Source organism: Volvox carteri, assembly GCF_000143455.1.
Source record: "Volvox carteri f. nagariensis unplaced genomic scaffold VOLCAscaffold_29, whole genome shotgun sequence".
Classification (NCBI taxonomy): Eukaryota; Viridiplantae; Chlorophyta; class Chlorophyceae; order Chlamydomonadales; family Volvocaceae; genus Volvox; species Volvox carteri.
In genome coordinates this window covers 1,142,782-1,153,351 of record NW_003307572.1, presented here as the reverse complement: position 1 = coordinate 1,153,351, position 10,570 = coordinate 1,142,782, and the positions used below count along the sequence as shown (strand labels likewise).

General features: G+C 56.6%; 3 protein-coding genes across 3 annotated transcripts in view; 2 read left to right on the top strand and 1 right to left on the bottom strand.

The window, feature by feature from the left end:
• Window positions 1-1,643: 1,643 nt before the first annotated feature.
• On the bottom strand, window positions 1,644-4,860 carry VOLCADRAFT_105507 (uncharacterized protein). The gene is made up of 6 exons (XM_002952335.1): window positions 4,625-4,860; window positions 4,210-4,283; window positions 3,442-3,545; window positions 2,950-3,044; window positions 2,405-2,547; window positions 1,644-2,152 (listed from the first exon to the last, which is right to left on the bottom strand). The coding sequence occupies exons 1-6, from the start codon at window positions 4,675-4,677 to the stop codon at window positions 2,064-2,066; spliced, it is 558 nt and encodes a 185-aa protein (XP_002952381.1). The 5' UTR covers window positions 4,678-4,860; the 3' UTR covers window positions 1,644-2,063.
• Window positions 4,861-4,997: 137 nt separating this feature from the next.
• acp1 (acyl-carrier protein, probably mitochondrial) lies at window positions 4,998-6,223 on the top strand. The gene is made up of 2 exons (XM_002952414.1): window positions 4,998-5,318; window positions 5,432-6,223. Exons 1-2 carry the CDS (start codon window positions 5,109-5,111, stop codon window positions 5,531-5,533), a joined length of 312 nt encoding a protein of 103 aa, XP_002952460.1. The 5' UTR covers window positions 4,998-5,108; the 3' UTR covers window positions 5,534-6,223.
• Window positions 6,224-7,180: 957 nt separating this feature from the next.
• Window positions 7,181-10,570, top strand: part of bca3 (branched chain amino acid aminotransferase) — a gene marked incomplete at both ends in the record, with an annotated part of 8,870 nt that continues 5,480 nt past the window's right edge. Inside the window, 2 exons of the mRNA XM_002952413.1 lie at window positions 7,181-7,230; window positions 10,260-10,341. Coding sequence (XP_002952459.1) covers window positions 7,181-7,230; window positions 10,260-10,341 — 132 coding nt within the window. The remainder of the gene's footprint in view (window positions 7,231-10,259; window positions 10,342-10,570) is intronic.

The window sequence follows — 10,570 nt, the reverse complement described above, 5'->3', positions numbered from 1 at the left end:
CGTACAAGCCCCATCCGGGGCCCGCGCTGCTGTGCTGTGCCGCCAGGCCGGTCGTCGCTGCTGCCGCTGCCGCAGCGGTGACGGGCGCACCGTGATAGCCAGCGGCCACCGCCACCACCGCAGCCGCCACCGCATCGTCATAACCACCCGACTGGTCCCCGCCGTATCCCCTCCCGTACAAGCCCCGGGAGACTCTTTGTGGGATGATGATGAGAGGAACAGGACAGCAGGAGTTGAACCTGCTTGCTCCAGGCGGAGTACCGCCGAGCGCCCCGATTAGGATTCGTCCCTTTGTATAAATTAATTGGTGGTGCACTCATCCATCTCCGCCGGTCACCCGACAGCCCTGGTTTGCCCCGCACCAACAGCACACCTCCCGGGTTCCCATGACCGGCAGTCTGAAAGCCATCCAGCTGCTATGCGCCCCCCGGTGCCTTGCATCTGAGGGCCGCGTCCAGCCAGGGTGCAGCCCTGGCCATCTGCTCGGCGGCGCAGGCCGCTTCAGTCCATCGGCCGAGCACTCCATGACCGCCAGCCCAGCGCCTATGATCTATCTGCAATGGATCGATCCTAGACAATCCGTTTTGGGGCTCCTGGAGGCCCATAAAGCACGGCCGGGGCATCATGCGCCCCCTTAAGGTCGACAACGCAATGTCTTGCATGTGCTATATTCCACAACAATCCTATGCGTTTCGGTGCTTTTGGACGGGTACAAAGCGAGAAGTCCTGCCATCTTCATCGGCCAGGTCGAAGTCGGAGGTGCCCGCGCGTGAAGCTCTTTGCTAAACGAGTTAAAGCAATAACGTTTCTTTAGCTATGAAGTCGCTGTAGCCCGTTCATTTGGCATTATGTAAATGTGTGACCTCTGTCCGGCAGTCGCAGTTTCCATTTACCAAAGTATGCCCGCTTTGCGCAAAATTTAAGCTGTAAAGAAAAGTAAAAATTAATTCAATTGGTGCTCCTGACCTCGCCGTAGTTCGTTAGCCAACTTCCACTCCGGGGCATAGGCACTCCGGGAGGGGGGGGGGGGAGATTGGTGCAGATTGGTGCTTTGCACACCGCCGGCAGCCTGGAGTATGTGCCACATGTGGGCGTGCTTCGCTATTAAAATTATTTTTGCTGAGTTGTGGGCTGTTAATGATGCGGATGAACGAACGTCTAAGATGGTTGAATCATATCTCCAGAATATTTTTCATTATCGCACCTGGGCGTGTCTTTTGGAAATGCTAAAGCTAGCCATGCAGCCGTACATTTTATTTCAAAAAATACGATAGCCAAGCTGGCTGGGATGGACGCTCAACACAACACAAGACACGGACAGGCCGGGGTTGGTCAGCGGCGGCCTTATGCATAGGCGTCCCTTTGGATGGCTACCTTAATGTTTTGTGCGATGTTTATCCCGAACACTGGCCGCGCTGCAATCCTAATAATCCCCCTCTGGAAGTGTTGGGCCTGGAATTGAATAAATCCCAGAGTGGCCCTCCCCGCTACTGGCTATTGGAAACTTCCATCGGAGATCATCACCACCACGGTCAGCTGTTGTTTGCTGCCTGTGGTAGTGATGTTTGGCCTCGGTGCCTGCTCTATACGTCCATTGGGATAAATCGGCATTTTAGCTTTTGGAAAAAAGGAATAAGTTGAGGCCGGCCTGTACATTTTCATTCCTCCCGTCAAAAACGTCCATTGCTGCCAGATTGCTCCATAGTTTGCAGAACTTAGTATTGCTCGGTCAGCCATGTTGATAAACCTCACTTCGTGTGCGCCAAGAGAGTGCTGCACTTGCACCCTTATTGCCCTGCGTGTAAGGGGTACAAGCTGGAGGAACACGCCGCCCCCCATTTCGCCAGTCACCCAGGCCGCCCGACAGGCTGACCGACCGACAGACCGACAGAGATACGTTTTGTCTGGGTCCATATGTGCAGGGATCATGTCCCATGCCAGGTCCGAGGGAGCCTCGCCCAAACTTTCCGGCCCGAGGAGCTCTCCCCGGACTCAGCACTCCCACATGCCGCACACCATTCAGCTCTCCCCTCCCCTTCATTTCATCTTGACCGCCATCATCATCACCTAGTGCCTTCCACGAGGATCCTGGTCGCCGATGGCAGTAGCAATGAGCTGAAGGCCTCTTGCATCAACCTTGTCCGAGCAACCGCTAACACATGAAATGAGGGCGGAGGGGCGACAGCGCAAAAGGGGAGGGGGGTTGTCCCACCGAGGGGAAACATGGATCATACCTTCGACAGACAGTACGGATGGATACACACAGACGGTTACGGGCTGAGCGAGGTGAACGTGCAGAAGGAAAACGAAGGACTGGACGGGAGGACTAAGAGACGGGGTGGCAGCAGCAGCAGCCGCAGCAGCAGCTGCTATACAGATCTGATCTGCCCATCCACCCACCCACCAGCTGTCCAGCCGCCGGCAGCCTCCACCTCGGGTCCTACTCGATCCGGCAAGCGTCTGTCGTACTTGAAGTTACGACCGCCATCCAGCACAGTGCCGTCGTCCTGGACGAGACGGGGCAGGATGGTGGGCAGACCACCCGACCTGCGAAGCGAGGTTCCCGTCCGAATTCAGTGCTTCCAGCGCCGGTGTGTGGGTGGCGGGTATGGGTTAGGGTTGGGTTAGGGTGGGCGGGTGCCTAGGCAAGAAAAGGACCCCCGCGCGCTTCTCCGCCCGCAGCCAACATCCCACGGGCATGCATACGATTGGAGCCCCCGGGTCCCCCCCCCTGAGGGCCTCTCCTTCCCCACCCTGTGGAGTAGGAGGGCAGCAACAGCCCTGTCGCGTCGTGTCGTGTCATGTCAGTTGCATATCACCCGAACCCCTAACCACCCGCGGGCTCACACCCCAACGGGGAAGAACCCCTGGCGCATGTGAATACGGATACGTGTGGAAAGGGGCGAGGGCTCTTCAGGGGGGTGAGGGCCGACCGCGAGGGGGACCCACATTAGCGGTGCCGCCACCTTGGCCGCCTGTGCCGCCGCCGCCGCCAGAGAGGCCGCAGTGAGCTGAGTCGCCACCGTGTGGGCGTCCATGTTGGCCTGAGGGGGGAGTGGGGGAGTGAGGGAAAGGGGGATGAAGGAGGAGAGTCCGGGGTGTGCGTGTGTGTGTGCCTGAAGGAGGAGGAGGGGTGGTGGTGTGGTTGGGCAACGCGTATTGGCGGTATTCATGCGTGTTGGGGAGGAATGTCGCCTGCGTGGGTGGGCGTGCTGAAGGCACCTCTCACGCCACTATTGAAAGAATGTAGTCATGTGCACACGCATGCACGCATGTATGCATGTATGTATGCGTGCCCCCTCGCAATTCAGGGAAGTCCTGCAATATCAAGCACACAACCGAATGAGAAAACAGTTAAGGCATGCATGCAAAGGACGACTCCCAGATAATGCTCCAATATTCGCGCTTTCCTACACCGTATCATAAGGTGTCGTACCGCACCTGTCGTGCACTCTTGGCATTGATCTGTTCCTGGTTCTGTTGGCGGTACTTTCTTATCTGAGCCTCAGTGCGCTCGATGTCCACATTGTTGCTCAGCCGCCAAACTGGCGCAGTGGGTTCCGGTGACCGGGTGGACGATCTGTGTCTTTTGTGTGTGTGTGATGTGTTTTGTGGGTGTGAGGCGGGAGTTGGCGGCGTGACGGCTGGCAAACAGGGTGGGCCGTAGATGGGCTATGGTTGCGGCACATCAACCTCCTACTCGCCCTCGTTATCGGCTTCTGGAGGGAACACAACGCAGGACAGCTAAACAGGACACAATACAGTAGTCGCGAGGAGAGCAGTTCAGCTCAGGTCAGCTCAGCTCAGGTCAGGGGACGAGATCGGGGCCAGGTCCAGGGCCACACAGCACCTCACACGTACGCACTCTCACGCGACGGGGTATACAAATGTCTGGCACTGCGGCACGGGCCTGGCCAGCACGCGGTGCCAGAAAGAGGAAAGACGGGTGCTGCGTGGTGGACGGACGTGATCAACGCCAGCGGGGGTTGCGGTGGTGGGGTTGTGGTGGGGTCTCTGCTAACGCCTGCTGCTGCTGCTGTGGGCCGCCCTTGTGGCTACGAGCCAACAGCACTGCCGAGTAATTTGGCTAAAGGCAACGCCTAAACGGTAACTGTAACTCGGGGGTGGGGGTGGGATGGGGTGGGGGGTTTGCGCCGGTAGCAGCACCGTAGTGGCCCCTCGTCCAGTCCCCTCCGTCCCCTCGCTCACTGATGTCCTCCACCTCCTCCAGGTAGTCATCGAACTCCTGCTTGCTGGCGAAGTCCTCCCGGTCCTTGTTGTAGCTGGTGGGGGGGAAATGGGGGGAGAGGGGAAATGGAAGGGGGAGCGAAATGATATGCAAGGTTAAGGAGATTGGAGAGGGAGGAAGGCGTAGGAAAGCAGGGCTTCTTTATTTATTTTTAACAGTCTGATTTTGGGTTAGGTGGCGGGGCGGGGGGGGGCCGGGGCGCAGGAAGCTTGGAAGGTTCTGTTGGGGGCACCTGTAGTGTAGATACAGAGCATGCCAACTTTGCTGACCGGTCCTGTACTTTTAAGGCAGCATCTACACTTTCAGCGTGTGGGCTCCTGCCCCTTAGCCCCTTTCCTCACTCCTGTTCCCCCAAACGAAGTGTATATTACCCACATGGCTAGTATGCGCCGCCGGACTTTGAGCTCCTTATCCAAGTCCACATCCATCGTGGGCCCTAAGAGGTATGGACTGGTACGTGGGGCGAAATCATCCGCAGGGCATGGCTAACTCCACGCAGTTTATTGCGTTGCCTTCGCTTACGAGGCATAGGCCGGTATGTTCGGCAGGAGGACGTGCGAATGACTATTTTGGGCAACGGAAATGGGAATTGAAGGACGCTCAGATGTTTATCAATACCGAATAACATGCCATGCTTGTCTAAATCTCTGTTGAGCACACTTGCAAACATTGGCCCTCTCCTGCAAACTAGTACAATGAGCCGTACGGGAAATATAGACCGCTCTGAAGGTAAACACTTGGGCCGATGCCAGCACTGGCGACACCTGTAGCTGCCTATTCTTTTCCTTAGGAGCGGATCCGGGCCCAGCATCGCTCTCGAACCTTATTTTTGTGCGTGTGAAAAGAGCAGCTCGGTAAAATGGCCCTGTCCTCGGCAGTCAGCATGATTAGGTCTACCGTTTTGAAGCACCTGCGCGTGACAGTGACCTGCAATGCCCATCAATCCGCCCTGCCAACCTTCACGAACATAATCAGCCGGGGCTTCGGCGGGGGCTTCCTCGACAAGGACGGCGTAACGGAGCGTGTGCTGCATGTTACCAAGCACTTTGAGAAGATTGACGCCTCTAAGGTGGGAGTTTGCCTGCTGTAGTTGTGACACGGACATTTTGCTCTTTTGTCGGCTGAATGACCATCCCTGGCCATCGCAACGAGTCCTGATGAATACTGTCTGTATTACTGAAGGTGACGCCCTCGGCGCACTTTGAGAAGGACCTTGGGCTGGACAGCTTGGACGTCGTGGAGCTTGTTATGGCGTTGGAAGAGGAATCAGCCTGGAAATCCTGATGCAGAGGCGGATAAGATAGCTTCCGTTGCGGATGCCGTCAACTATATCTGCAGCAACCCCATGGCGAAATAAGCTGGCAGAAGACTACCGGAACGGCCATCCCGGTGGCTATCTGAAGCGTATCAGGGGTTTTGCTATAGGATGTAGTTTGTAGCTTATTTTTCTATAGCTGGGGTCTTACACGCCTAAGGATGGACTTTATGGCCTCTGTCAGGTTGGCGTGGGCGGATTGAGTTGCCACACATACACGCACGGCGACGACTGCTCGTGGTGGAAGCTGTGGTTTAATCAGTGTGCATGCTAGATGTTCATCTGTATGTACAGTCGTTGTTGTGTCGCAGCAGATGTGCTGTGCACATATCATGTCTCCCGCTTTGCAGGCTGGGAGCAGCGTTTTATGTTTCGTAATAATTCTGATGATGGTGTTATTGACATATTGGTGGATGCATGGCACGCTTGGGTCTTTCTGCTGCATGTAAACGGCCGGGAGTGCACGACACCATGGGTCATGACCTGTGCATAGATACATCGCACTGTGAGCATGAAATGTCCACAGGTCTTTTTGATTATGCATGACTCACGTTTACATCTTTGGCGTAAGTTTGGACCAATATGGTAGCTTGAAGCCAATTAGCTTGCTTTGGGCACAGCTAGCGCAACAGCTAGCGCAGTCTGCAACAACGGACTAGTAATAACCACGTGAATGGATAAGGCATTGGGCAATCCAAACTTTGATGCAAACTGCATCAACTGTTGGTCAGTGCCAAGGTGTTGCTCGACAAGTCTCTTGTACTCTTTCGCCCAGCGCAGCGATACCACAGTCCTGGACGAGCCCTTGTATGCGAACTATTTGAGGCTCACTGGCGTGCCGCGACCCTACAGGGACCAGGTGAGCGCTTGACCGTAGAGTAATATCGCCGTCGTGCACATATTCCTCATACTCCTGACCCACGAGCTGTTAATTGTGGGAGTGGGGCTTCTGAGGGCTCAGGGGGGCAGCAAACTTGCCAAAATTGATGGTACCGACCACCAACTCCCTACCCCCAAGACACAAGCACACAGCCACTCACCCGGACACAGCCAATGGGGATGTGCTGCGGCGGCGGTGTCAGAAAGGGCTCCAGCGGCTAAGGTTAAATTAAATACAACACGCAAAGCCCACTGTTAACAACCACACGCAACACGCTAAGTGGTCCCCTCCAGTGTGAAACGCTGCGCAGTAAAGTGCAGTACAGTGCAGCGGTCCGTACGTACCGCCGCTTCCACACCGAAACCCCCCAGCCAGGTCACAACAAGAATGACAGGGGACGAGGAAAGCATTGAGCCAAAGGTTCGAAACGGCTACAACGAGCAGGGCAATAGTGCCCCAAATTTGATTTTTTAGCTAAACCGCCACACGAACAGAATTACGGCTTGGTGGTCCCTTCCGAGATTGCAACGTGACTTACATACATGCATACATATCCGGGTGCAAATATAATATTGTTGTATATATTCATATGTACGCCACAAGTACACACATCACACCGCACGGTACGCCGTGACAGGACATAACCGCTCAAACCCATTATTAAGGGCATTCCACCCCACCCACCCCATCTGATAAATTGTCAGCTCAACAACTCTAAACCTGTCTGCCTTCCTTCATGGCTGGCTGGCTGGCTGGCTGCACGCAACACCGTGGCCATGGCCGCAGGTGTTGGCGGCGCAGAACTCCGACGGCAATGCGGTGGTCTCGGAGCAACTTCTGGCGTCGCGAGGGAGCGGGTCAGGCGGTCGGCCCGTGTTGTACGCCAAGCACATGAGCAAGCACAAGATTGGACTGGGGTCGGAGCTGTTCCGGCGGTCCCAACATCTGGTGCGGAGTTGGGGTTGGAGTTGGAGTTGAGGTCGGGGGGCCGTACACGGTGGGACTTGAAGGGAGAGAACGGGTGACGAGGGTGGAGGGGAAGAAAGAGATTCCAGTTGTGGTGTTTGGGGTTTCGGGGGCCCCACTGGGAGGGGGAGGAAGGGACAAGGGTTAATAGGTCGGCGGATTAGAGTTCACTTCCCGGCAGACCACGCTCTGTCTTCACCCTGGCATCCTCAAAGCCCTCCTTGACCACCAGATGCAGGGGTTAGCTCCCTGGGCTGCGCCGTACCCACAGTCCGCTGCGAAAATGACCGCAGATCCTTATACGGGAGCCGTACGGTGTACTGCAATCGTTCTCCACCGTTTTGGAGCCCACTCAGCAGGAGCTGGGTTACACTGTGAGTGGGGTTTTTGGGGTTTTGGGGGGAAAGGGGGAAAAAGAGACAGAGGATAGGGGACGAGGTGAGATGTCCTGCAGCTGTCAGCTCTTTCCGGCAGATGTCGTACTGGTATATCACATGTCGCGAATGTTTGGGGACGTGCCGTACATCTGGCGGCGTTCGAACACATGTAATAATCGTTCTGCGCTAACCCTAGTACTAACCCTAGCCCCTGTTGGCGTTACAGCGCTCTCTCCGCGCAAGGACGGTCTTCACCCACTAGCCCCCCCTCCACCGCCCCATCCGTTTTAGACCCACGGGGCGAAGGAAGGCGCAAATAGGCCACCGGGTTTGTGACAATGTGCCTTTCCCCGCACGGTCGTCCCCCTCCGCCAACCTCTCTCTTGACTCCTCCCCCTTAACACCCCCCGGCTCCGCTTTCTCTTCGCCGTCTTTTGTTCCCCGCCGCCGCGTCCACTACAATACGTCCACAATGTAAGGCACTTTTGGAGATCGTCAGCGAGCTGCGAGTGTTGGGGTGAGGCATGGAAAGGATGGCTTGGGGCGTGTGCGTGTCCGGGGTGGGGGGTAGGGGGGTTGTTAGCGGAGAAGGGTTTGGGGACCGTGGAGGCTGCTGCGGGCTTGTTTGGCTGCTATCCCGCTGGTCGCACGCAACCCCCCACCCCCAACCCCACCCCCAACCCTCCCATTTCCCCCCAAGCCCCCCACACACCCCTTCACACTCCTCCTTGTGTTCACGGCTTATTGAGTGTTGCCACCCACCCGCCCAATACGTATAGGGCCCGCGTTGTGGTTCTGACGATAAACTTTAATGTCCGGTTCCAGGTCGTACACAGGTACATTCATGCATGATGATATGTAACAAACACATGCATACATACATACATACATACATACATACATACATACATACATACATACATACATACATACATACATACATACATACATACATACATACATACATACATACATACACGTGGTGGCCCGCTTTTAAACGCCGGCTGAGCATCCTGGCCCTTCAGTTCAACAAGGCGGCACAACACCGCAAACTCAGACCAGGGGCCCGGGCTCGGGAGGCGTTACCGCAGGTCCAGTTGGCGAGACAAGCGGTGGATGCAGCCCCCACAGCGCAACAGCCACTTCAACAACTGGTCGAAGCCCAGGCAACACTCGCACGAGCACACCGTGAGGACTGCTGGAGTGGTGCAAAGGAACGCACGCGCAAACCCTCCACCGTATGTTTTCCCTTCCGTACTTATGACACATGGGAATTGGGCCCCTAAACCCCCCATCCCTGCACGACCCTCGCAGGCGGCGCGCCATTATTGTCAACTCGGACGAGCTAATACGGCAACCCGCTGCCGTACTGCGAGCGGTGTGCGCTGCGCTGGGGTTGCCCTGGGAAGAAGTCATGCTCAGCTGGCCCGCAGGACCCAAGCCGTACGACGGACTGTGGGCGGATTGGTGGTATAAAAACACACACAAGAGCACGGGTACGGCAGTACGGCAACTGAAGTACGACGTTTTTTCAACCACATGGGTTTAGGATTGCATCATGAACGTATGTTTACATGTGCTGCCAGCGTCCGGAAACCTGGATGGAATGTGCACCACCACTGCGATCCAGCTCCGCGGCTCTGCGGCTCCTGAACGGGGTCGTTAAAGCAGGTGCGACTTGGTGCGCACAGAGACAGTTCCCTCCGTCAGTCCTTATTCATGTTGTAAGTACGATTATCCGTACTTCTCTACATCAGTGCCGTACAGACTAGCACCGTACAGACCAGGAGAAATCCATTAGATATGTGTCCTGAACATTCGATAGCCCCCGCGCAACGTATTTGAAATGGTCTAAGTTACCCCGACGTATAGCGGTGAGAGAAAGAAGTATGTAGTGGTGAAGGAAAGAAAGCAGGGGGTGGGTCCCCCCCCCTCCTGCGCGTTCCCCCGGCCACCAACCACCCCTGGCTGGCGCACTACTGGATACCAGGACGCACCACGACGCCACTCGAGGCCTTCTCATCCCATGTGCACGTGTTTTAACCCCCCGCGGCTGCCCTTCCCATTTTCCCCCCACCTCCTTTCCTGCTAACCCCCCAACACCCCTGCTCTCTTCACATCCGCCGCAGCAGTCTTCCCTCGGCAGCAGCTTCACTCGCTCGTGTGGGGTTCGTCTTTCCCCCCCATCCCCAACACCCTTTAAGGTTTCGATGTGGAAGTTCGTGAGCCGCGCAAACCCCTGCCGCCCCACCTCAAGCCCCTGCTGGCCGAGACATACCCCCTGTACGACATGCTGTCGCGTGAAGCCATAAGGCCCTTCACGGACGCTGTAGACGCCGTACCGCGCCTGCTGGGTCGCCATCACAACGGCACTCCGGAGGCTACTGCTGCCGCTGCCGTGGCACCCTCGAGCGAGGCCGCCTCGTCATCAGCTACTGCGCCCCAGCTCCCCCTCCAGCCCCGCCACGGCAGCACCCACGCGTATGCTCCGGACCCCCGCAATGAGGACGTGCTGGTCGGGATCCGCGACGGAGTCACCGGCCGATTTGAACTGGTCAGTGCGTCTATATGTGCGTGCATGTATATGTATGTATGTCTGTACGTGCATATGTATGTCGTGAGGGGGAAAGAGGGGGTTAGTTGTAAACCGTGGGGGCCGGGAAGGGTGCGTGGCTTCCTGAGCGGGAAGGGGGGAGATGAGTATTGATATTGGTGGTGTGTATGAGCCGTGTGTGTACGGTTGTACGGCTGGTATCCGTGCGGNGTAGGGGTAGGGTGAGGCC

What these genes read in the sequence shown, in the direction of transcription:
- VOLCADRAFT_105507 (XM_002952335.1), bottom strand. Translation starts at nt 4,677, where the DNA reads ATGGATGTGGACTTGGATAAGGAGCTCAAAGTCCGGCGGCGCATACTA. An exon ending in GGAGGAGGTGGAGGACATCA is followed by an intron (nt 3,546 to 4,209) that starts GTGAGCGAGGGG and finishes CCACTGCGCCAG; the next exon opens with TTTGGCGGCTGAGCAACAAT. An exon ending in ATGCCAAGAGTGCACGACAG is followed by an intron (nt 3,045 to 3,441) that starts GTGCGGTACGAC and finishes CTCCCCCCTCAG; the next exon opens with GCCAACATGGACGCCCACAC.
- acp1 (XM_002952414.1), top strand. Translation starts at nt 5,109, where the DNA reads ATGGCCCTGTCCTCGGCAGTCAGCATGATTAGGTCTACCGTTTTGAAG. An exon ending in AGAAGATTGACGCCTCTAAG is followed by an intron (nt 5,319 to 5,431) that starts GTGGGAGTTTGC and finishes GTATTACTGAAG; the next exon opens with GTGACGCCCTCGGCGCACTT.